Source organism: Lipotes vexillifer, unplaced genomic scaffold (genome assembly GCF_000442215.2).
Source record: "Lipotes vexillifer unplaced genomic scaffold, Lipotes_vexillifer_v1.1 scaffold330, whole genome shotgun sequence".
NCBI classification, from domain to species: domain Eukaryota; kingdom Metazoa; phylum Chordata; class Mammalia; order Artiodactyla; family Lipotidae; genus Lipotes; species Lipotes vexillifer.
In genome coordinates, this window is record NW_006775627.1 from 1,003,357 (window position 1) to 1,029,780 (window position 26,424).

Below are 26,424 nucleotides of genomic sequence, written 5' to 3' on the forward strand. Positions count from 1 at the left end.
TGACAAGTAGGGTTGACCCTATCAATATTAAAACACAATTAGCACATAAATGAGACAAATGTAGATATTTAGTTTTATAAATAACATTCCATGGCTTCAAATGACTATGCATTTTAAACATATTCCAGATAAATCATTCCTTCCAATGCATCATTCTTTTGCAGCTTTCTTTAGAAATTTTTAGTTAGAATATTCCTTTGTGGTAATGAGATGTTCCGGAGTGTTCACTTATACATCTCAGATAAAGACAGCTTTGAAGATAATTTTTAAAATCCTAAGTACATGAATATTCTATTTATTCTCCAACATTTCACTGTCAACAGAACAACATACACAACTCTTTATTCCAACCATCATCACTTAATTTTACTCAGTCCTTATGAAACTGTCTTTTTTACAGTTCTAATGTACTATTTTTTTTCTAATGTACTATTCTTCGAGTGCATTATCTGTTTAATCAAGACAGCCCAAAATGTCATCAATTAAAATAACCCACATGATTGTCTTCTTTTTGGGGGGTGGAATCTACAAACTAAAAGCACCAGATGGAATATTCTTTTGGACTTGTATATCGGTACACTAATAGTACACAAGCATAAACACCGAAAACACAAAGATGTCCTCAAATACAATACTATAAATAACACAAGCGAAAAAGACTACCAGAGGCATATTATATTTGGAGGGAAAAAGGATTGCCTGAATCTTATGCAATTTAAAATACCTTAAAATCAATCTATTTTCACATTTTTCAAGTGAAAAAACGTGATATAATCACAGTCAGAGCTACTTGTAACAGAACTAAAACTAGATTGAGGATCTTCTGGCTCCTTGGTTGTGGCTTTTTCAATTACAACAAATTGAAGGAATTTGCAGTAGAGTCTCATTCTTACAAATTCACCTGATGCACTAGGGACAGCAAAATCATAGCAAACCTAAATATTTTTCTTTTACAATCGCTCCCACACACAAGCAGCTACTTCACTGATAAATAAAGAAACAATGTTCCACATTAACACCAGAGAAGAGGCAAAAATGCTATGTGGGATTTACTGTATATACAGTATAACAGTGTATAGTGTTAATATTTTGCATACTTATTTTAGATTGCTCCTTTTAAAATATAAATGAAAGTGAGAAAGTACAGCTAAAGCAGCCACCACCCCTTCTTATATCCTTTCTCTCTAGAGGAAACAATCCCCACATTGTTGTGTATCAGCCCTTCCTATGTATATTTTTACTTCCATAAAATAGAGTGTTGTCTGTGTGTTTTAATTATGTAAGTACTGTCTTATTTGCAACTTGTGTATTTCACTCAACAGTATATATATATATATATATATATATATATATATATATATATACACACACACACACACATATTTTGTATTATATATATATATATACACACACACACACACGTATGTTGTATACATATATATAAACCTGACTCTTCAGTTCAATCTGTTATCCAATATTTATTAAGTGCCTACTAGATACTAGGCATACAAAGACTGAGTTCCTGCCTTTGATGAGCTTACACTCATTTCTTTAAAACTCATTTTGACGGCACTGCTTAAAGGTAGAATGTAAGGACATGCAGATAAGGACAAATAGTTAGGTAGCATTCACAGTGAAGGCAAGATGATCTGTTGAATATGAGGTAGGAGGTGGAGGGACTTGATGAGTCTGATGAACACTGTGCTCTTTGAGATAGAAGAGAAAATGACCGTGGGCACCTTAGGAGGATATTTTGTGGCAGTAACAAGCAGCTGAGTTTGAAAACATATAGTTTCGTCATATTCTCCAAAACTTCCTTAAAGTGTTCGGATGTTTTGAATAAAAAGGAAATATGGAGTGAAGGATATGGGAGGGAAATGGTTGAGTCCAAGTCTCCAAAAAAAAAAAAAAAGCTGAAATAATGAAGCGAATGTAAAGGGTGGAGTGGAAAGATATGTAAAGACAAGACGTGGGTGTTATGTTGGGGGAAAACAGGATGAGGTAAAAAAGTGGGTTAGGGGGAGAAAGGAAGTGGAAGGAAAACAGGTTATGGTCTGAGTTTGGAACACTGAAATTTGATATTTCGGTGATAGAGCTGTACTAGTTTATAGAACTATGTTGGGTGAAGCTGTGGACGTAAGCAGCTATATGGAGTGGAGGTAAAGAACGTGAATGGAATGGAAGACTCCAGAATAGAGGTGGTCAAGGAAACATGAGGCTAATGGTTCAATGAGCCATCACATGGCTACTGACATCATGGTTTGGTGGGCAAAACTGGGATGGAAAGAAGTTAGAAAACCATTGCCAAAGGTTTTGAATGTGGTGAAATACCAGGAGATTCAGGCAAAGAGGATGAGTATCATGAGAGACGTGGTAAAGTGTTCATGGAGAAAGAAATATTTGATATGAGCCTTGTAGGAGGTACAGAACTTTATAGTTAGAGATTGAGAGGCAGAGTAGAAGACATTTCAACCTGAAGGATGGTCTAAGTAAGGTCAGAGGAGGCAGCAATGGTTGACTATTTCTGATTTATCTTACTGGCTCTCTCAGATCTCTCAGATGAAATGATCTGAAAACAATTCCACTGTATCAGCCAACGGCTTTTATAGTACATTCAAGTGAGTATTTTCCAAATGGACCACTAACTCATATCTATTTCCTCCACTCGTAATTGTGCCAACTACTTAAACTCCCACATTTCCACTAAACTAAACTTAATACTTAATGACTCAACTAGTCCATGTCTGGTGTTCAGATAGGGACATGACCTAGTATAATAGATCTGCAACTGGTTCCAGGTCTGATCTCACAAGGCCAGGCTATTTGGTTCTTTTCCAACATAAGGAGCTGCAGAGAGTCAGAGTCTGGAGATGTCTTAATTTAATAGCTTATCAGAGGTGCCTTGACCTACGCGGCTTATCTTTTCCCACTTGGTGTCTGCTCTAACTTAAGATGCTATTTTGATCCTTGTTCTTAGAACCATATTACTACAGGGTAGTAAGGAGCTTTTGAGGGTCATGTGGTCCTAAGTCCTGCTCAAAGACTTCCCTAAAATTTCTATGTTCAGTTTCTGCCTTAACACTCCTCCATTGTTTGAAAAATCACTGATCTAGGGATAGATTGCTATGTTTGTCTTTGCTATAGTAAGTTCTCAAATTAATACCACAATGCTGAGTAGACATGATCTGTCACTGTATCTCTGAGTTGTATTTACTACTTGTAGTCTATCATTTTGACATGTCTGAAAGCATCTACCACAGAGACTGTAACATAAGATACACTATATTTGTCAAAACTGAATCTAGATTTTCAATGCATTTTAACTGCTTGGTAAAGAGAATAGATATGTTTCGGTCATACTTCCACTACAAAGTTTCATGTCAAGATCTGATTTCTTTTGATTTTTTGTCTCCAATCCCACTATGAAATGTGCAGTCATTGCGAGGGAAATGACATTGGAGGAAGACTGTGACTTGGGTGCACATGGCAGCGTATTTATGCCTGTTTATTCAGAGAAAAAAGAGAGGGAAGTAAGAAAGAATGGAAGGAAGGAAGGAGGAAAACAGATTAAAATCTCAGCCATTGGATAAATTAATAATATATCTCTGAATGTTAATTTCTACTTTTATAAAATGGGTACAATAATGGCTCCTAATCACACAACAACTTTAGGATATCAAATGAACCCAAGAATGTGAAAGTGTAAATTAGAAACTCTTATCCCTATATAAGACATACACTACCTGTTTTCATGTGCAATTTAGAATACCTATCATTTTGCCTTTTGATATTTCCACTTCCTAAATACTATATATTTATCTGTAGAAACACTCTGTTTCAGGAAAAATGTGTTCCTTTCATCATATAGCTTCTCATTATTCGTGTGAAATGCCAGGAACCTTGAGAGGGCAGGAAAAAAAAATCATTCTAGCTTCTCTGTAGCTCTCCTTTTGACAGCACTCAAGTACAGGCTGATTGGCTATAGAGCCACAGGGATTTGATGAAACAAAGCGTTCCACAGCAATACAGAATCCAGCTACTTCTATCTCAAGGGAAGTGTAAGATATGACCTTGGTTCATTGCTGGTAAGTATGCTAGTTGCCTAGCAAAACTCAAAAGTCCAAGGTAAAAGCCATATGCCTTTATTGATTTATATTTCAAAGCTTTTAATATCACAATGTGATGTGCTGCAAGTTGAATAGCTTATAGAAAGCTTAGAATAGATGGAATTTTCTACTACCATAGCTGCTGACTTGTACCACACAGTTTTATCAATTCCTATATTTACAATGATAACAAAATGTTATGTTATACAATATGTTAATGCTTATAAAGCACTGAGTGCATCTGACATTTTAAACTTGAAAGATGAGCTCATGAAGAGTGAGATTTAAATAACTGTATCTTAAAAGATCTCAGTGTGAAGCTAAATTTGGTTTCCTAATACTATACAAATTTGATAGTCATCAAAAATCCTTTTTTACTCTAAGGTAACTACTTTTTTTCTTGAAAGTAGAAAAATATATTAAAGAAATAAGATTCATCAATAACAATATTTCTAAAAATGTATGTTCATAGATTCATATGCAGATAAGATCACTGTACTTTAGCTGAAAAAATAAATAAAACATTTTATAAAAATTTGTGCATCAATTTGGGTCTAGCAAATAATCTGAAATACATTTCTAGAAACAAGAAATCTTTTAAACTATTTCTTTTACATTGGTTAACATGTTCAGATCTTTTATACAGCAAATATTTGAGGGAGAATTTTTGTTTTTTGATTTTTGGGGTCTTTTTCTCTCACTTTTTCTTTTTTTCCTTCTCCATAATGTGAATATGGTGAACTAAACAGACTATTAAATCAAAAAGGCACTTTTTATTAAATCAATCATTTAATTATCTTTAAAAATCATGAAAAATCTCCGCTAGAGTTCACTTAATACAAAGTTAAATCAGCAATTTCATAAACTAACTATTGCCAACTACCACTGATAACAAATGAGTTGAAAATTTCAGTAAATTCTTGGGCATCACAAAATATTTCTATTTTCTTCAACAGGAAAAATAACATCTGTTGGACATAACTCATAAAAACCTTTTACTAGTTAGCTGTAGTATTGCATGATTTAGCTAATCATGCCATTTGCTTACATAAACACAATCAGAACTACAGTTATCATTTTAGTTTAAATTTAAAATTTCTTTGTTGTGGGATGTATGAATATTAACTGAAATAAAAATTAATACATATGAAAATTAATCTATCATTCTAATACTTCAACAAATCAAATCGTTTTCAGTTTTTAAAGCACCATACCATTCTTTGCCATTATGACACAGAGACTTTCCCTGACAGTGTAGGTAAAATTTTGTGTTCTGCTTTTCTTAACATTATCTCCTGTCTTCATACCTATCATGTAAATTAATTAATTGTATAAGCTACCATAACTTAATGCATCATTTCCCCACTTTTAGACATGTTACCTTCCTCTTCCCTGCCCCAGTTCCCATTTTTTGTTATTTCCCTCAACAACCAACATTTTCAGTTATGCATTTCTCCCCATGTTTTTGGTGTTTACCCCTTCAGATAAATTCTCTGAAGTATAGACTTATAGATATGAATATCATTATGGCTCTTATATTTCCAAAGTGCTAAACAGACACTTTTATAAATTTCATTGCCATCAACAGCAATATGGATGTATGCAAAATTTGTACTGCGACCTTCACCAGCGCTTAGGTGTTAGTATTTTCTGTTGAAGGGAGGAACACTAATTTCAAGGAGATGAAATTTCCATGATTTCATACTAATGAAATCTCATTAGTATTATTTTAATCTGTGTTGTTATTGCTACTGGTGTTAAATGCTTCAAAATATTTGTTAATCATATTTCCTATCATGTAGATTATGTTTGGGGGTGTGTATCTTAATTTATATAAAAATTTATGTTTTTTTTATTCGCTATTCAGACAATAACGCTTTACCATATTAACTGCAAATATTTTTTTTTCCAATATAGATTACTTTACTTTTACTTTGGGTTTTTTGGGGGATCAGGTATGTTTAATATTTTTATATAAATATGTTAAATATTTTGCAATGTAACTTTTTTATGTTACTTCAACACTCAGATAACAATCCTACCAAATATGAAACTTCCCCTGTGATTTGATTTTTAAAAATATTTGTCTACTTAACCCATCTGAAATGTATTTTGGCAATGTTGTGAGATATGTTATCTAAATTTTTCTTTTTCAAACTCTAATACCAAAACCATTTATTAAATACCCCTCTTTCCCATTGTTTTATAATGCCCTATTCATATATATATATATATATATATATATATATATATATATATAATTCTTATCTATACTATGTTGAGATTTTCTCTATTTTCCTAGATCTAACATGGTACCAAAAATGTTAAACTATATAATTTTCTACTATTATTTGATATCTGGAGTGGCTTTTCAACATTTATGGCTTCTTTTAAAAAATATCCCTTTATTCTCATTAGCTTATTTTTCCAAATGGATTTTTATTATTCCATCACCTTCTAAGAAAATCCAGTTGAGGGTTTTATTGAGATTATCCTTTTATATTCATAAATTAATGTGGAAAGCTTTAACAGATTTACCTTTATAAATGTTTACCAGAAACATAACCTGTCTCTTCATTAATTCCAGTATTCTTTTCTAACTCATAATATATCATATTTTAAAGATATGTCCAATATTACATAACTAAAGGGCAGAGTGAGATAATGGAAAAGGTCAAGGCTATCGGGTGGAACACATAAATATATGGACATATATATACGTGCGTGTGTGTGTGTATATATGTATATCCAGGCTTTAATCCTGTGTGATCTTGGGCAAGATGTTTAGCCTCTTTGATCCTCAGTCATCTCCTTCTTAAACTGAAAGTAATGGTACTTCCAGGATTGCTATAAAGAATAGGAATAATGTATATAAAACTACTGAATCAGAGCATGTACCCAGTAAATGTTAGCTATGAGAATAATTTTTAATATAACATGTGCTGAGTACTTGACATTTTATAAAGTTCCTTCATATGTATTATCTCACTTGCTCTTTGATCTTCACAGAACCCTGTCAGATGATGATGTTGTTGTTATTATCACTGTTAATATTAAGGCCAAATAGGTAAACATATATCTTCTTTTAAATCAAAACACAGCTCATTTCACATCATAATGATATATGTAAATGTATTTGAAGATCACCTACATCACACAATAACCTTGTCCCTGAATATTTGATGATTTTTTCCTGTTATAATAAGTGTAGTTGCCCTTTCATTATATTTTCTATTAATTTTGCTTGCTTAAAGGAATGCTGTCGATTTTGTATGTTTGTTTCGTGTTCAATAGCTTTACTGAGTTCCTTATTACCTCTTAAAAGTATGGTTAATTCTCTTGGTTTTCTGCGTTGTCACATTTCCAAAATAAATTTTATGTTATGGAATCACATATTAATAAAATCAGCTACTTAACTGAAAAATAAAAAAACTAAGACTAGTTATCTATCATGATATCATGATATATTAAAATCTTCCTGTTGTAAATATAAATTCAAGATTATTTAGCTATTAATAGTCAGTCTCCTTTAGGCTGTAGATTGTATTTCCTTACAAAATCTTCCTGTCAGTCCTTCAAACCTCACCTTGTCTCACAGGAAGGAGTGATGTTACAGTGTGGCAGGAAGAGGAAAAAGAGAAAGCATACACCTTTTTTTTCTTTGTGGGCTTTAAATATTATTCTTAAGGATAAGAGAATAAAGGGATGAGTGGAAAAGAGGTATAAACTGCACTCGCACACTTGGGAGAGTTTTGCTGCTTTTTCATTTCTTAACTCATGGCTGGCTATGCTCATTCCCACTGAACCTAGACCTTCCACGGCCAAATACATCCTCCCCACTTTTTTTTTTTCCTCCTAGAATATCATTTCAGCTATGGGAGGATACAGTTTTTTGTGCCTGGACTTGTCCTTCCCCATCTACTGTTGGAGTAGGGTGCTTCCTTTGAAAAGTAATAATAATAAAATGTCATTTTTTCCATTGAATCAGTTGGTTAACACTATCAAATAATCCACTCCCAAAAGCATTCTAAATAAAGGAACCCACTGATGCCTCAGAAATATTTCATTTTTACTTAATCATGTTTTGTTTTTAGCTCAATTGTAAAAACAAGAACAAACTAGTAATAAAAGTTTAAAAATGACCAAGACGGTACAATTATTTTCACTGTAGAAGCAGACAATCAGTTTCAGGTATAGTTTCCATACTCACGGGGAAAATGATTAGAAGTGGATGGATTGACACTGTCCCCACTGTCAGCACTTTCACTGCTGGAAACTTCATCATCTGATTCCCGCACAGAGGAGCAGGGGGAGGAGCCGTCAACTTCTTCAAACTTCCTCTTTAAAATTCCACTCATCGCTGCAGCGCTGTCACATGCACCTGTAGCAGGAACGGGAGCAACGAAGCATTGAAACATCTGACCGCTGGATGTGCAGCCAAGGTCTCCGGAGTCATTTTTATGTGGCTTTTTATACATGAGCTGAGCTTTCCCTTGAAAGGATCACTAAGCAGTTTTTTTAAAAACATTTTCAAATTAACAAAAATTAAATTAAATATGAGCATTTGCTTACCAAAGTGTATCAACTTTTTTAGACATAGTTCATTTTAATGCAATACCTTTATTCCTTTTCGTTGGCAAATTGAGAAAATCCACCTAAGTCCATAAAATTCTGTATCGAAAATAAACGCCAACGTTCCCCAAGGTCCTAAATGATTGCTCGAAGGAACACATGTAAATACGCAAAAACTTCGTACTCAAGTTTTAAAATGTAAGAAACCTAATTAGCTCAGCACTGTATGAAATCAGGTCTAAATTTTAGGTAGTTTCCATTGAAACATTACAATAAGGTGAAGTATGTCCCTATGACACCTGGCTGCTAAAGCTGTTGCTACTGTTTTGGAAACCTCCTAAGGCTAGTTAGTTTGGACGTAGCACTAGTTTGGTGGGAAGAGTGAGGTGTGGGGAGCGGGAACGGTTTCTCCTAAATCCTTTCTCTAGGATGAATGGGTTTTCCCCTTTACTTGAGCTGCCCTTTCTCCACCTTCCCCATTTACCCTGACATATACATAGTCAGCTGAAGGGCATAAACCTTCCTTGCAGTGTAAGAATATTTTCAGGAATAACTTATTATAAATTAGCTTAGATATATGTGATGGTCTTACATTGTTAAATAAATTTAACTTAGCTGAAAGTATTGCTAAATTGATTCCATGCATTCTATCTTCCATCTCATTATGTCAGCTGATTTTAACTCTCTTTTGAGTTCTTAGTTACATTATCTAGGCACAGCCCTCAGAAATCTCTGTAATAACCCCTTCTCTATGCAGATCACAGAGCAGGCAGCCTGACCAGATCCCCTTAGCTGGGCCTGTTTTCCAAATTTTAATTCAGTAGTTTTCAAAGTGGTCTACTGAGATTAGCAGCATAAGCATCACCTGGGAGGGAAATGCAAATTCTTTTTTTTTTTTTTTTTTTTTTTGTGGTTCCGGGGCCTTGCTACTTCAAACAGTGAGCAAGGAATACCCTCATGTCTATGTAAATGTGTGAGTCTATCTATTAGATGAATCTCTCAAAGTGAAATGCTGGATTGTAAAGAGTATATGTAACTTAGATTTTGCTTTACTATGACTCTCAACCACTGCGCCAGCAGGGAAGCCCCTAAATGCAAATTCTCAAGCCTCGTTCCAGATCTACTGAATCAGAAACTCCCAGAGGGTAGGGCCTAGGACTCTGCTTTATGAAGCCCTCCAGGTGATTCTGATACATCCTCAAATTGGAGGGCCATTTGTCTAATTTCTAGTCTGTTCTCCAGTAGCTCCTTCCTTGGACTTTTCCTTCCTTGGGTGTGTCCACACACCAGCCCTAGAGAGTTATATAGCCCAGCACTCAATTCCTAGTCAAAATCTTCTTCTTGGTCCGTCACTGGTGTGAATTCTATAAGTACAGTATTAGATGTCTCTTAAGTATCATTAATTTCAACTTACTCTACTCATCTATTCACGTGTTTAGTAACTGGTATGCATATGCTTGCCTCCTTGGGTGGAGTAGGGGATACAAAAAGGAGTAGAATGTGTTACCTGCTCCCAAGGAGCAAGCATCCACTATGCTGGGCTGCATGGAATTGAGAATAACCCGCAAATTCATGTTCTACTGCCTTGTTTTACTAATTTATGTCTTTTTCAGGACTTATATTAACAATAGAGATAAGTGATAGCAATAAGAAGATACTACACTGTCTATTCTTTTGAGAATAAAATCTCTACTCTGACTGATTTTACCACTATTCAGATTAGCTTATTATTTTCTCCATCTTAAAGAGTGTGAAATGTATAAGATGTTCATGCATATCTGAGAGGGTGGAGAGAAAAACAGATATTTCAAGTAAAGTTCCTGAAAGAAAAGTAGGACAGGATATAAATTTTTAAATTGTTCACTTCAAACACGATGCAAAGTAATTCATGAGGGAGAGACACCAAGACAAAATAATACAAAAAGGAAATCCATGTTTAAAAAGTACATTTTTATAATAAGATATTGCAATGGGAACAGTTAAAAACCATGTCCTTAAGCTCCACTTTCCCATCTGACCTTCCCCAGCTTCCTTAAGAAAGGCAGATTTCTCAAGGATACCCAACTGGACCAAAGGGAACTATATTCAAACATGGCAAAATGTGGTACGTGGTATTCTTCTCTTCCTTTCTCACCTCCTCAAGCACGAGAGGGGAAATTTTTGGAGGGATGATGAGGGAATTCAAAAGTCTCTTTTCCCTTTGTTATTACATTTGTACTGGCAAGACTTGAAGCAATGGAGTTGAAGGTTGGCTGTAATTTCTGTCTACATCTTTGAGACTGAAAGAGCCTGAGCTATTCCCAGGTCAAAGGGATGAAGGAACTGACTGTTTAAGGTGGGATTAGTATCTATGCTGGAAATTAAACATTCAAATAATTACAAGTGGGCATAACTTTAACTTATACCCATGAAACTGGTTAAGTGCTAAATTGCTTGTGCAGCAACCAAGCGTAACACCTGTCTAGTTTCACAGCCTTTAAAAAACACTGTGAGCATAACAAGATGTCATAACGAATTATGAGGGCCAAATGACCTATTGCTTACAAGTATACAAACCTTGATCAAGACCTCATAGTGGAATGGTAAAGGGAACATGTGGTTTTCGCCTACAGTATCTATACTAGCTCACTAGGAAAGAAAAGAATACAAGAATTTAGGAAAAAAAAGAAAAAGAAAAAGAAAAGAAAAAATAAAAGAAAAACAAAGAGATCCTTAAACAAATACTAAAAAAAAAAAAGAAAAAAGAATTTAGGGAAAAGACCCTGTTAATAAAGGAGTTGTATATACTTGGTTTGCTTGTACCCTGTATTGGTTCTCTCAGAATTTGAGGATGACAATAGGTAGCTAGCTAGGTATAGATGCAAGTGAGCAGAATCAATGCTTGTCCTGTGGCTGCCATAGCTCCTTAAATAGTCATTTAATAATATATTTTTGTTCCCAAAGACGAGGCATAATTAAACTTGGTAGGTATGAAGCCAGTGAAAAAGTGGTCAACATTTCAAGTTGGCAAACAGCATCAAAGCTCAAAGAACAGAAGATAAACCTGAACAGGCATTAATTTACTCTAAATGTGATAAGCTGAGAATCTAAGTCTCGTTATCAGCCATTTAAACACAGCTACCATTTTCCAATTCAAGAAACACATGTTAGTCAAGGGTATCACCATTTCTCATTTGGACTAGGACAGCCACATCCTAATTATTCTCTCCCATCCACTACTGTTTGCTTTCAATGGGTTTTCCAGGTTGGAGGCACAATGATAAATTTAAATTGCAAATGTGATCATGTTCAGCAGCTTAAAACACTTAAGTGGCTTTGGATTACCTTAGGATAAAGTTCAAAATCCTCAAAATGGCTTATAAAGTCCTTAACAATATACTCTGGCTAACTCTGGCTAACTTCATCTTCTTTTTGAGCCATTGGCCTTTTTGCCAATATTTCAGCGCTAATAAGAATTCAGTTTCTCTAACCTGCTTTTTCTCTCTGGACTCTAAGCCTTTTGATGTATGCATGATTCTTTCCGATCTACTTTTTGATTTCTTTTCCCACAGCACTTATCACCTCCTAAATCCATATTATTTATTTATGTATTTTTAGGTTTACTAATTATTTTTTTTGCGGTACACGGGCCTCTCACTGCTGGAAGATACCAGGGCAGGGATCTCTGTAATGATGTTCCAAGGGTCTAGAACAATTCTTTATAGCTAATAGAGGCTCAATAAATATTTGTTTGATGAATGAATGAAACCCTTCTATTTCCATACTTTAATTATTTTGTCAGTGTCTATTTTCTCTGATAGACTAAAAGCTCCATAAGCAGAATCATGTACATCTCATTCACCACTCTATCTCTCCTAGCAAAATATCTGGCATATTTGATTAGGTGAGAATTAAAATGAGATGAAATTGACCTCAAAGCATCATATAATTTTTTTTTTCTTTTGCTTGCAAGCAACCCAAAAGCCAATTCTAGCTATAACTTAAGCACAAAGACATCTGCTGGAAAAATACTGAACTAGTTTATGAGCTGAAATGAAAAATTGAGGAACTGCAGGAATAAGGACAGCTTCTGGGATTATGGTTGTAGAAATTCCATGATCTTTTTTTTTTTAGAGCACCACAGTTACCAGGTTTAAGCCCAGCAACTTCTATGTCTCACAGTTCAAGTTTAATGTTCCAAAGCATGAGCAACCTTTTAGCCCATTTTGGGTCAGGTGTCAGCCCTGCGACCATTTGACTACGTGGCCAGTAGACAAGGAGCCAGCCAATATGCTATCACCTCAGAGAACCTCACTCAGAGGCTCCAATAAGTTCAATTGCATTTCAAAGCCAATATCCTTTCCTTGTCTAACACCGATTTATCTAATTTTTTCACTTATTAATATAGTCCATTGTTGGGGAAGCTAGTAAAGTAGTCTTGTTCAGGCTTCAGAGGTGGCACCAGGCCTCTCTGGCTGGATAATGATGCTAAAGCTGACTGCATGCCTAACTGCTGAGTTACACCCAGGCCAGAATCAATAATAAACCCCTAGATAAGATAGAGAGTAAGTCATGGGATTTCTTTCACCTTGAGGGTCTGGCCAGCCCCTGGGGATCAAGAACATTCCAAAACTTATGAGTTAAGACCAAGGCATTTATGACGACAACCAGAGCTGCAAACTTGCAAGTAGGCTGATTGTTAGCAGCCTGCGGCCTGGTGCTAAAAGCTGGGCTCCTTCGAGTGGTAAACTGAAGTCTCACCCGATGGGTGGATGCACGGCCCGGACCTTCTCAGTTGGGACTCCAGATTGCTGGACAAGGGACTTCCCAGCGCTGCTGGGACCTGGATGTAGGTGCTTCCCCAATTCGGTGATGTATAAACCTTTGCCTTTACGATTCTTTCTTAGTTACACTATTCTTTTCTTAATTAGTATACTGTTATTTGTTAATTCAATAAACTCTCTCTAAATTCTAAATTAACTGAGTGTAGAGAGGTTATTTTGCAAGCGAATCCTACAAACCCTGAAACCAAAAGTAAAGCTTTCGGCAAGACATCCATGAATTCAACACTTGGCCAGCTTCTCAGTTTGGGATTCCTCTTTCCGTACACCTAAGTGCCCTTTCTATTGCCAAATTCAATTAAGAACTACTTTATTTTATTTTTTATTTTTATTTATTTATTTCTTTATATATTTTGCGGTACGCGGGCCTCTTACCGCTGTGGCCTCTCCCGTTGCGGAGCACAGGCTCCGGACGCACAGGCTCAGTGGCCATGGCTCACGGGACCAGCCGCTCCGCGGCATGTGGGATCCTCCCGGACCGGGGCACGAACCCGTGTCCCCTGCATCAGCAGGCGGACTCTCAACCACTGCGCCACCAGGGAAGCCCTGAACTACTTTATTTTAAAACTCTAATAAACATCTTGTAATCTTGTATACCTGTTATTCTTAATTATCATATACTATTTATTTCATATTTGTGTTAGATGTAAGAAGTCTCTGGACACATTTAGAGAAAGAGTAGTAGAAAAGTATAAATGTTTCCATTTCTCCTCAAAAAGATACTGGTAAACTACACTCGACTTTCTATGGTTATAAGTAAATAAAATTACTTTATTTAATATATTTCTGGAAAAAGTGTTGGAAACCAGAAGGCTGCAGGGTGAAGATAAGTAAGACACTGGATAAAAATGTACATTTGAATGCCTCTGGAAGAACTACTGAAGCTAAACTTTGGGTATTTGTTAGAATCTGGTTCATATCCCTCTCTTTTGACTGCCTAAAAATTCCATAGCTTTCCCAGGTAACTCACTGAGTTCTTACTATCCCATTTATATTCATCTAATGTTTAATCCTTTTTTCTTCTTACATTCTGTCCCTATTTCCCAATGTTTTGCTCTGCATTATAGGGAAATGACCACAGGAAAAATGCCTTAAGAGCATCATCAATCTCCTAGTTCTGAAGGGCAAGTTGTCTGATTTGGAGAAGAATCATTTTAGGGTTGCCAGATTTAGCAAATTAAAATATTTAGCAAATTAAAACAGGACACCCAGTTAAATTTGAATTTTAGATAAAAAATAGATAGCATTTGAGATATAATTTTACTTATTATTTGTTGCTTACCTGAAATTTAAATTTAACTGGGCAGCCTGCATCTCTTCTAACAACCCTAACTGGTGCTCTTGGTGAGAAAGTAGAATGACTATAAAATCAACAAAACATCTACATAAAAATATGCCACCTACCAACTGGAAATACCATACGTGAATATTCCTGTCCTTTACCAATCAGACAAAACCCAGTAAATAAAATATGTAAGGTTATTAGGGTGAATCAAGAGTTTATCAAACAACTGAAAAAAAGGTGAGGGGGTGGGAGACGGTTAATAGGCTTAGGGCAGGCATGGCCTATCACTGACACAGGAAAAAATGAATTTAAAAGGAAGTAATTCTGGCATGGCAAGAATTTCCTTATATGGTAATGAGGAGGTCTTTTTGGTGAGATGCTGTTTCCTCCCTGGCCTGATAAAAGAAAGGGTGGTGAGCTGTGAGTTCCTGGTTCATTTGACCTGGCAGGTCCTTAACTCCAATGGAGGCTGCTTAAACCGGGAGCTTTACATGGTCCTCTCTCAGGAACAAAGCCGGTGTCTAGAGCCCCTCTGTTCACTTTTACCTGGGAGTCTGCGTATATCCTTTGCATTGCTTGCTTGCTAGTTTTGTAGTTGATCAAAATGAGAGCAACCTTTAACTGCAAAGGTCATTAACCAACACCCTTCTGCCTTGGTGATATGGCATACATCAAAGGAGCATGTTAACTGCATTACAACCTGACACGAAGGACGTTTCTTCATGATTTGTCAAAGAACAAAATCATCTATTTTACATCTTCATCAAATTCTTCCAGCAAGCACAAAAAGCTAAGAAACCATGACTGTTCTCGCCCAACGACTTTGATAAGCTCAGGCTGTTCGCTTTGAACAGGAAACGCCAGTGTCAGGATTGAGTTGCATAGAAAAAGAAGCTTATTCTTCTTTACTTTCAAGCAGAACGGAAAACAATTTTGATGTTTCTTCTGGTTGCTTCACCAAATTCAAATGATGAGATGAGTAGTGCAAACAAGCTGATGAAAATACTGGTGTGTGTGGCTCATCTGTGATAGCAGGTGGGAGGAGTGGAGTTGGCAAAAGCAAGATTATTCACAATGTCACACTTCATCAGCCAGATTGTCTACAGGGCCAGAGAGAGGATGAAGAGGACAGTTGCTCAGTTGATGGTGTGTAGGTTTTATTCCAATACTCAACAAAAGAGAGCTTGGCTAAAAAAATATCATACTGTGTTATTTTTATTTTCTGGTGGGATATCATTAGTTATCCAGATGTGTTCCTAACTATCAGGATACAATTTTAAACGAGTTAATTTATATTCAATCCTTTTCCTCCTCAAATTTTTTACACCATGAGTTTGAGTAATCTTTGTTCTGCCCTAATACTCACACTGCTACTGCCCTTACACTGTTATGTTAATCAAACACTGACTATTGGCTAAAGTTTCTGCTAAATAAGATAATCATTATCTTAAGAAGTTGGCATCAGATTTCAATGCCTTGAACACTTATCACACCACAGGTCTCAGAATGCTTATGCATTTCTCTTAAAAAAAAAAAAAAAAAAAGGATAACTTCTTTCACAATACTAGGGCTATTTCTGCCTTAACCCATTTGGCAAGAAATTAACCTATCTGCCGCCAAGAAGATAGGGATTTGGCAATTAATTCACAAGATAAAATCCTGCAAGGTGTTTCCATGGGGCACCACCAATGTGAAAAATGCTACTGGTGGCTTGCCAATTCAAGAAGTACAAGTTAGCCAAATACACTTCTCTTGTCTAGGTGTCAGCTTAAGCCAAAAATGCTGGGAGCACTCTTGTCTAATGAATATTTTTGATGGAGAAACGATTGTAGGGTTCCCCAATTATGCATGAATTCCTTGTGCCAGAGTTGCCCATGACCTTGAGTTAGAGGTCTGAGTTACTTTATGTGCTTTGGATTTCGACAGTTTTGCAGCTTGATGATTTGCAGTTTGAGAATTTGATTAAAGAAATGAGTGCTTATCCCTGAAAAAAGTGCACAAATGAACGTCATTTACCCATGGATTCTCCATCAAAGGTAGGTGCCTCTAACTGTCCATACCTCTTCCCTCACTGTGTGCAAACTACAATGGCTAAATTGATTTATGCCCTGCTGACAAAGGGATGGAAGGCTACTCCACTTACTAATGGTAAAGGGGTTCTTTATGAATGTCTGGCTGGGGAGACCCCAAGAAGCTTTCCATATTACCTGTCATTGGGATTAGGATCCATATAAGATACCCAGAACTTGGTTTTTTTTTTTTTTTTTTTTCCATACACGGGCCTCTCACCATTGTGGCCTCTCCCGCTGCGGAGCACAGGCTCCGGACGCGCCGGCTCAGCGGCCATGGCTCACGGGCCCAGCCGCTCCGCGGCATGTGGGATCCTCCCGGACCGGGGCACGAACCCGTGTCCCCTGCATCGGCAGGCGGACTCTCAACCACTGCGCCACCAGGGAAGCCCCCAGAACTTGGTTTTTAATGCCTCTTAACCCTAAACATTGTTCATTACTTGTTATTTGTCAACATGATATAGCAGAATACATGTGAACTGAAAGCCAAAAGTCCTTCCAGAACGTTAACTTTCAGGACGTGTTTTCAGTTAGCAAGAGCACAGAGACCCAACCAAGAACATGATAAGGCTTTTAAAACTGTTGAAAGGGCTTTCCTAGTGGCGCAGTGGTTGAGAGTTCGCCTGCCGATGCAGGGGACACGGGTTCGTGCCCCGGTCTGGGGAAATCCCACATGCCGCGGAGCGGCTGGGCCTGTGAGCCATGGCTGCTGAGCCTGCGCGTCTGGAGCCTGTGCTGCGCAGCGGGAGAGGACACAACAGTGAGAGGCCCGCGTACCGCAAAAAAAAAAAGGAAAAAAAAAAACTGTTGAAAATTGATCAAGTGTCTGTTGTCAGCCTATTTTTCCTACCCCAACGACAAAAGTACCAACAAAAAATGTATTTGATGTGCTTGCTATTAAGACTAAAGAGGAGTATTTAGCCTAATTTCTTGGAAGATTAGCAAGACTTACCACATTATGGAAAAAAAAAAAGACCACACAGACATGGAAGAATTTAGAATTATTACTGCAGCACTGGAAGATAACGTTATTTTTTCTCCTTAGCACTTAAGAAGTTTCTCTTCAGTCTTTTAGAAAGTTTCTGACTAAATAATAAAGTAGTCAGTGTAGCTGAAAAGGTATGTAAGAAATGTGACATCCTTTTCCTTCAGAAGAATGAAGGAAAGTGTTTTAAATACACTTCCCTCATAAAGTACTCTAAAGTGGACGTCAGAATAAAATACAGTCAAGCTTTAGGACTATACCCATCCAAGCACTGGGATCCTGCCAAAGATACTGTACCAAAAAATAAAGAAGATTTAAAAAATTAGAGTAAGTAGAAGAAAGTACTTTGGATGTTCTTTAAAATGATTACTACCTTAGGCAAGATATAGATTTCTACTATCTAAGGCAGAGAACAATAGTTATTCAACCTTCAGCTGACATCACATTAAGCAGCAATTAGTAAAAATAATTTAGAGAGTAAGATTAAATACCTGGATTTTCAAGTCTCAGTGAAGGTTCTACTGGCATAAATTAAAACTGGTTCACAACAGAAATAAATCACACCAAGCTCATACCACCTTTTAAAACTTGGAAAGCCACTATTTAGAAAAGTTTCATCATTCAAACAAGTTTCACAAAAGCAGAGTCATGATATTCCTCCCCAACCAATTTATCCAACACTTGCTACCAATGTATAGTTATCACAGAGCACTTCTAGATATGCTACTATTATAATAATTTTTAAGTAAAACAATGTAGATATATTTTCTAAATTTCTTCTGAAAAACCTTGTGGCTAAATCAATTGATGCAATATTTCTAGACATTCTGATACACAGGAAGTTTAAAATAGCAGTAAGTCCGTGAATAGAGATCGTTTCATGATTCAAACAAATTAGCACTTTTAAGTCATGAGGTAGAACTGGACTCATGCTCCACAACAGCACTGGCTCAGCAAACGTTTCTTGGGCGCCTAACATGAGCCAGGCTCCCTCTGTAATTGAATAGTCCATAGTCTATGGATGAGATAGGAACTGCGGTGAGCAGAATGAACAACTAATGCCTTATTTGTACAAAGTCAACATGGAAAAGAAAAAATAGTAGGCAAAGGCCCAAAGATGAAACATTTTAAAGCAACAAATGATATAAAACAAGAGAGCTAAGAAAATCACATATTACTACATCCTATGTGAGGATTTTGTGGTTATTATGCTTCTGGTTGGTAAGATTTAAGCTATCTATGAAGCCACATATAGTTTGAATTTGGTGACTGCCTTCTCCACTTGTCCCATCTGAATATAAGATATCAGCTGCTTAGTACCTCCTAGGTATGACCTCCAATAAACACTTAGTGGGTTTCTATTTTTGGAAAACACATCTTTTCCTCATCCACTGAAGTCTAAGATGTTTTATCAAGATTATCTGTAACTATAGGCTTAAGCTGAACTTGTCTTATCAGCACCAGGGAATCAACTCCTGTGGGATGAAAAATAGTAATATTAGTTATCACTTAAAATGATCTTATTTTGTGCCAGGCATGCATCATGCCATTTCATTTTCATAAAAACCCTTTGATATAGAGACAATTATCCCCACTTTGCAGATGAAGATGAGGCTTAGAGTTTTCAAGTACCCTGTCCAAGGCCACATGGATTGTAGGTTGCAGACCATGTCTTAGAAGTGACACCAGGGTTGGAACATGAAGGTAAGCTCCAAACCACTGTCCTATTCAGTATTTTCACACTCCATGATACAGCTTGAACTCACACACTCAATAAACTACATAATAAAAGCACTTACTTATCAAGAAAACAATATACAATTCTTTCCAGGTTTTTCAATTGTTCATGAATTGCCCTAAGTTTACAACATTTTATTGTATTAAACAAAGTTACCCAGGTTTGTTAAAGTAGTTCTCAGGCCTTTTTAAATATTAATGGGCAAAAAAAGACCAGAATATGGAGCTTTTCCCCAATAGTTTGGACTATTCTAATTCTTACAGAATGAGAAGCAATATTCGTTCAGCTTTTCAAAGGTCTTCAAAGTGTAAGAGACCACCTATTAGCTGGTATGGTATCAGCCACCTCGTGTATCTTTACACATGCATTATACTAGTGAATTTTAAAAGAAATGGGGATTGATGGCTCTGTTGTCTTACTTTTCTTGTATGTGATTGGGGAGAATGTTAGGTGTGCACACGTGTACGTGCATGCATGCACACACACGGCTAAATGCATTTCTAAATGAATATGTGGATTCGTAAGCTTGCATGGAGATAAGAGATTGCCTGAGTAACAACTCTTCCTAACTAGCATGGTGATGGTGTATCACAAAGCCCCAGGATTTAAGAATGAAATAGACACAATTCCTGAAATTGGCAAGAATAGGTATATGACACCAATGTTTAGTCAAACACCACCAAAACAATTGGTCTGCGTGTTTTCTTTGGTATACCTGTTAGAGATTCCTCATTTCCTTATTAGACAAAGTAATTTCAAATTTCTGTTGGTGGTTTACTATGACAGATTCTCATTGTAGCAACAAGAACCAATTTCTCATTTATCTAGAGCTCAAACATGATTTTCAATATCCTGAACATAAGAAAACTAAAACAAATTCTACTTTCTATGTTTCTATGCTCAGTATACTACATACATGTACGTGTCAGAAGTTCAGTACATAGGAGAAGTATAGAGGGATGTTATCTCTCTCCCTTTGCCCACTGAAGTCTAAGTGATTTAGAAGTTAATGTAAAATAAAGTGCACAAACTTGATTTTCGAATTACTCTCAGATAAGGAATAACTGTTAACCATTAAAATAAATAGTAACATGAGAAAAGAAAGAATAAATTTATAAAAAGCATATAAAGTATATAAAAAACATATAAAACTATATGCAAAAAGCATATAATAGCAACACCATTTAGTGTTGGTGTACAGTTGGGGAACAGTGTTATCATTTGCAATAAGTCAATGTAACGATGGAAATAATGATTCTTATGCCATGAAGAAAAGCCTAAATGGATTTCCACTTTGCTCAATAAGGCAGAATGGCATGTACTGCATTTTGCTTCCATGAAAGCAATGAACACATTTAAAAAAAACTGGCCATTTGTCATAAACTTTACCTATTTGGAAAATTGGTTAATTTAGTACAGATTATTTTCCAACTGTCCTAGACAAAGTATTACTATAATGTTGCCATGTGTCTAATACTATGGAATAAAAATAAGACCTTTACAATCATTTTGCAATTTTATCGTCCTTATACTCTTCAATAAAACTGATACAATTCTATTTAAATTTTAGAATAGGCGATAAAAATGCAATCATATGTTTTGTTTCCTAAGAAATGCCAGGTTAAAATGAAGAAATGTGATTGTTTTGAATACTCAATTATTTTGAACATTTTCCTGCTATATGTTATAAGTTATTTTCTTCTTTTTTCTATTTCATAGGCACCAGAAGTTCAGGAGGACACATATAGTGATGATACAACCTAAAACCTACACATGTGATTTTGAGATGACAACAGTTATTTGTAGATTTTAGACTATGTTCCATACTGCTAGACTGAGTACAACATGTTTGCCCTAACATCTTTTCCAAGCTTACAATATGGTCTCTAGTTTCAAGTGATGACAAAGACAGACTGGTAATCAGAAAGCAGGAAATTAATTTTTGAAAAATCCTTAAAGATTCCTTTGAAGTCTGATGTAACATCACCTCTTCAAGTACACTAACTGCACTTCCTTCAATGATTTGTTTTTACATTATTCTATTTACTCTTTAACTTTCTAAATTTAATTTGAATTGCATTTACACAAATGCATTTTTCTATATACACCCAACTATCCAGACCATGAACTTACTAGGTACACGCTGCTGAGATTTGAATGGAAGCAATATGGCTCGAGCAAATGCAAAAAAGACTTCAAAGTTCTGAGTGAATTTGCATAGAGACATAAATTCTCCAGGATATTCAAAGCCATAAATTTGCTGCAGGACATATATAGCTCTCTCGTGGCTCACGGAAGCACAACAATTCTCTTTATTTCACATTTGTCTATTACCACGTTTTCTCCAAGAATCTTCACAGGCTCTCCTTCTTTGCCCGCACTGTTTTTACTTCTATATTCAGAATGTGCTAACGGGTAGCGGTTGCATTTACAAAGTTAATAGTATTGGACAAGCTAAATGAATTTTAAACCCAGTTCTCTCCTCCTCCCTGTGCCCTGCCTAGAACACACGCAGAGGTTGGGAGGGATAAACTATGGGCACTACCTGAGTTAAAAATGAAATAAAGAGGTTTTGCTTTTCAAAATTGTTGGATTAAATATGGTTGACCGTAAGAAAGATTTTATTTGGCTGTTTGAAATATATGTATGTATGTATACATACAAAATATATATAATTTATAGTATGCATAACAATATATACATATATAAATATATGTAAACATAGGTATTTCATAACCTATGTGTATATATATATTTATATATAATTTATATATATATATTTATATATATATATAAATTATATACATATGTATAAAACAAAAGTAAACAAATACGTTGTTTGGACCAGAGGACAGAGGACAGCATTTTCCATTCAACATAAAAAGGAAATAATTGATTTAAAATATACCCCCTTAAGCTTCAGTCATTACTGAAAGTTTCAAAAGAGAATTTAGAAGAAAATGGCAGTTTGTTTTTTAAAAACTCATACCAAAATATGAATTTCTTTTCCTAAATTAATCTCGGGATCCTGGATAAATGTCAGAATGTCCCCATAGAGTGATAAAGGGTGAGAATCTGGCCCTGGATGACTACTATGAAGTGATTTCATAAATATTTCAAGTAATTGTCTTTCACTGTTTTAAATCACTGTTTTAAATGGCCATCCTCCTGTTTTGGTCGGCCTTCCATGCTCCCCCCACCCCCCATTTAAAAATAAAAGATATTGTTGCCAAACTGCCAAGTCTTAATCATGATAATAAAATAAACACCCCCTTTTCAATGCAAAAGAAAGTTTATCTAAACATGTACTAGCTCTTTGTACGTAAGCTGCATAAAATTCACTCCAAAATATCTTATGCAAATATGAAAGCATAAAGCAGTTATTTCATGACTAAACATTATTTTGCCTCTTCATCTTTCCAATTTATTTTCATACACGTACAACCTATAATGTAGACAGATGCACACTTGATGCAAATTAAAATAACATTATTCCCATCAGCACTGTAACTGCTGAATTGATATATTTAAAAATTTTAATGATATAGATAAACAGTCTGATCACGATGCTTTAACTTTATTTAAAAATATGCTTTGGAAATAAAAAAGCAATATGAACAATAAAAGTGAGTACACATTTGTTTGGTTCAGGTCAGACTTTTCTATGATGTGATCACACATTTTACAAAAGTGTGAAATTTAGTGCATGGAAAAAGAAGACTTTTGTCCTGCCTGTGACATTTATGAGGATCACTTCACAATCCAGATTTAACTGAAAGGAAAAGTCATAGGAAGTTGAACATGTTGAGTTCAAAATAGCATTGTCTAAAAAGTTCCAAAGAAAATTAATAACAATTATGAAAATTAAAGTATTTAAAGGATGTGACCCCCAAATAAATGATTTCTTTGATAAGATGTTTAACAATGAAATACAGAAAGAAGACTCTCAAAACTGAAACCCTCTCTTACAATGAAATGAAAATATAACTTATTAAAACTGTCCTTATGGTATCATGTGGGGTATGAACAAAAGAACTCCATTATTTAGTTCCAGATACCTCATTTAAAATACATTTCTTAAAAATGTGAAAATCCTCTAAAAGTTGAAAGTCTTGATATTCAGCTAGCTGTTTCAACCCAGACACCTCTCTGCAATCAAAAACTTTCCTCAAAATGGAATTATTTAGAAGCCCCAAACCAATTTTTTCTCTCATGACATTATTCCATTGGAAAAAAACACCTACGTTTCAAATTGATACAACATTAAGAAGATTTAATAAACTAGTTAGGGGAAGCTGAAAATCGAGAACACCCTGCCAATTTCCACAATGAGTTAAAATAGCCAATGCTCATCAGTGTTTTTTATAGAAATAAAATCAGGCGCATCATGAAATCTGTCACCGTACCTGCGTTTACTTTAAACGACTACGGCACACACGCTGTTAAGATCTTCACTCTGAGAAATAAAGCACACTTCATGTAACTGCTGCAAAACACTGCTGCAGAGGAGCCCAGTGCATTTTTTTTTCGGGCAACCGATCCTGCCTTTCCACCAGCCCTGTGACCTCTGAACTCCCTTCTGCCCCCCCTCCTCTCGCTTCTGCAGTCAAAGCCTCGGAGCTGGTCTCATTTGCATAAGGCTCAGGCAGCCCTCCAGCAGCTGAAACGGAATGCTGGGTAAGGAATTGTGGAACTGCGGTTCTGCCAGAATACCTGAATCGCCCGAGAGCTGCAATACGCGATGGGGAGTGGGCACCAACTGCGCCGGGCTGTCCGCATCACAGCCTCCCGCCTCCCCACCCACCCCCGCGTCTATTAATGGATAAGTGTTTTTTAACTCTTTGCTTTGGAGTGCTGCTTTCCCCCCTCCCCACCAAAAAGAAGCTGTCAGCAGCGACAGTGGTAACCAAGGAAACTCAAATAGTCAAATACTTCATTTAAATACATGTGGAAGGCCAATTTAAAATTTTCATTAACTTCTCTTGTTTTTGAAACATAGCTATTTTTTTCCCCCTTGGAATACATAGTACACGCATAATCAGGGACATAGGGTATTTCTTTTTGTTGTGGTTTAAACAGCATCTTACAGGCATACAATTATTTGAGTCACTATACAAATACATGAAGTCACCGGTAATTCTATAAAACGTTAAATGTACTCTAGTGCCTTAGAGAAGATCATCCTAAATGGTGTCCAAGAAATTAATTGTAAAGAATTTAGGTCCCACGATGCCTTTAAAACAATACAGCAGTAAAAATGCAGAGCAAAGTTAAACTATGTGTTTTGATGTAAAGATTCATGCAGCAGTAATGCTTGTCTGTCTTTGACAGAGACGTTCAGTGTTCAGTGTTGTGCTATTATTTGCTAGAGTTATTTCTTCCTTGTCTTCCTACACACAGCAATCTCTCTATTTAAAACATAAACTCTCTTGCTCATAAACCTAAGAAGTGGTTATTTTCTAGATACAGAAGGTCATGTGTGCACATATTTTTATAAATACCCATGGAGGCACATATTCTTCTTTTCTAAATGGTGAGTCAATGGAAATATGCATCATCACATAACTAATCAATTCTTCTTTTTTAAATTAAGCTAATTTGTTTTCTCCACTAATGAGTGAATATTCATGAAATAAAAGGTTTAATGCAATATTTCCCATCTATCAAAAGAAATATAACATGCAAAATAAAAGGCACACAACAGATTACTACAGATATATACTATATTATAGTTAAATATAAAATGCATTATTCTCGGAGATAGCATTATTAACATTTCAAAATTTTCTTGGTTTTAAAATTTTTTATTTAAATAATTAAATACACTAAACCTCTTGCAGTGCACTGAAAGACATCAATAAATTTTGAAGGATATATCATCCAAATCATAAGACACAAACTATTGCAATACAGGATTTTTTAATACCGGAAACATTAATGTGCAGCTTTTTATTTGAGCTATTTGTTAGTAGTATTCTGCTTTATGTTCTTTCCGAATCCTAGAAGATTAGAAATTGTTGAATGATTTTAACCCATAAATTTTTAAATAGAATAAATAACTTTTCAGTTTACTATAATCATATAAACGTTTCTCTATCACATCTGACTACATCAGCCATTTAATTGAATTGGGTCAATTCAAGTGCATCCTTCATATTACACACTGTAAATATCTTGCAAAGTTTTTGTTTAAGGCAAAACACACATCAGACCATTCTAATTTAAATCCAATCAAACACAAGGAAGTGTAGGAGTAATTTATAAAATCACTGACCTGTTCAAATAGCTGTAGTCTTAGTCCTTGCACTCTTTATTCATTAGAATCCAAAATAAATTGATTATCATTTTATAATGTGTGTCAGCATCACCGAAGGCACTGTTCTTCCTGGTTCAGCGGAATCTTCTGAAATTTGCCAGCCCTGTGTTTTATTGCTGGTACCGTATGCTTTATTGTTCAGCGACAAGAGCTTCACTCTGCACAAAGACTCATTACCTACTGCTTGCTGCACGGCATCAGCCTCACTGAGGCTGCCTATATGTGATCACATGGGAGTTTTGTCTGAGAAAGCCAGGCATGCCACTGACTTCACTGTGTGTATGGATATTTTTATCAGCTGAGGTCTGCTAGGAGGAAGGAATAACAGATTAGGAAGCTGCTCTAAGTCATTAATGCAGCACAACTTATGGAAATCCCTTCACAAGATTTTTTTTTTTTATTATAGAAAGCGTTTGAGCAGGCATTCAAAGGAAGTTCACTAGATTTTATTTTAATAAGAGGCTGGATAATAATTTAAGGAAGGGGAACTAGCAAAGAGCTATTTCCTACCTTCTGCTTTCTGAAAGTACTGT

General features: G+C 35.7%; 1 protein-coding gene across 1 annotated transcript in view; it reads right to left on the bottom strand.

Annotated features, from left to right (window-relative positions):
• CSRNP3 (cysteine and serine rich nuclear protein 3) overlaps positions 1 to 26,102 on the bottom strand; it is a 93,467-nt gene extending 67,365 nt beyond the window's left edge. The window contains exons 1-2 of the mRNA XM_007450057.1: positions 25,850 to 26,102; positions 8,317 to 8,487 (exon numbers count right to left, since the gene is read on the bottom strand). Of these exons, the coding sequence (XP_007450119.1) occupies positions 8,317 to 8,464 (148 nt within the window). The 5' untranslated portion in view covers positions 8,465 to 8,487; positions 25,850 to 26,102. The remainder of the gene's footprint in view (positions 1 to 8,316; positions 8,488 to 25,849) is intronic.
• Between the last annotated feature and the right edge of the window lie 322 nt (positions 26,103 to 26,424).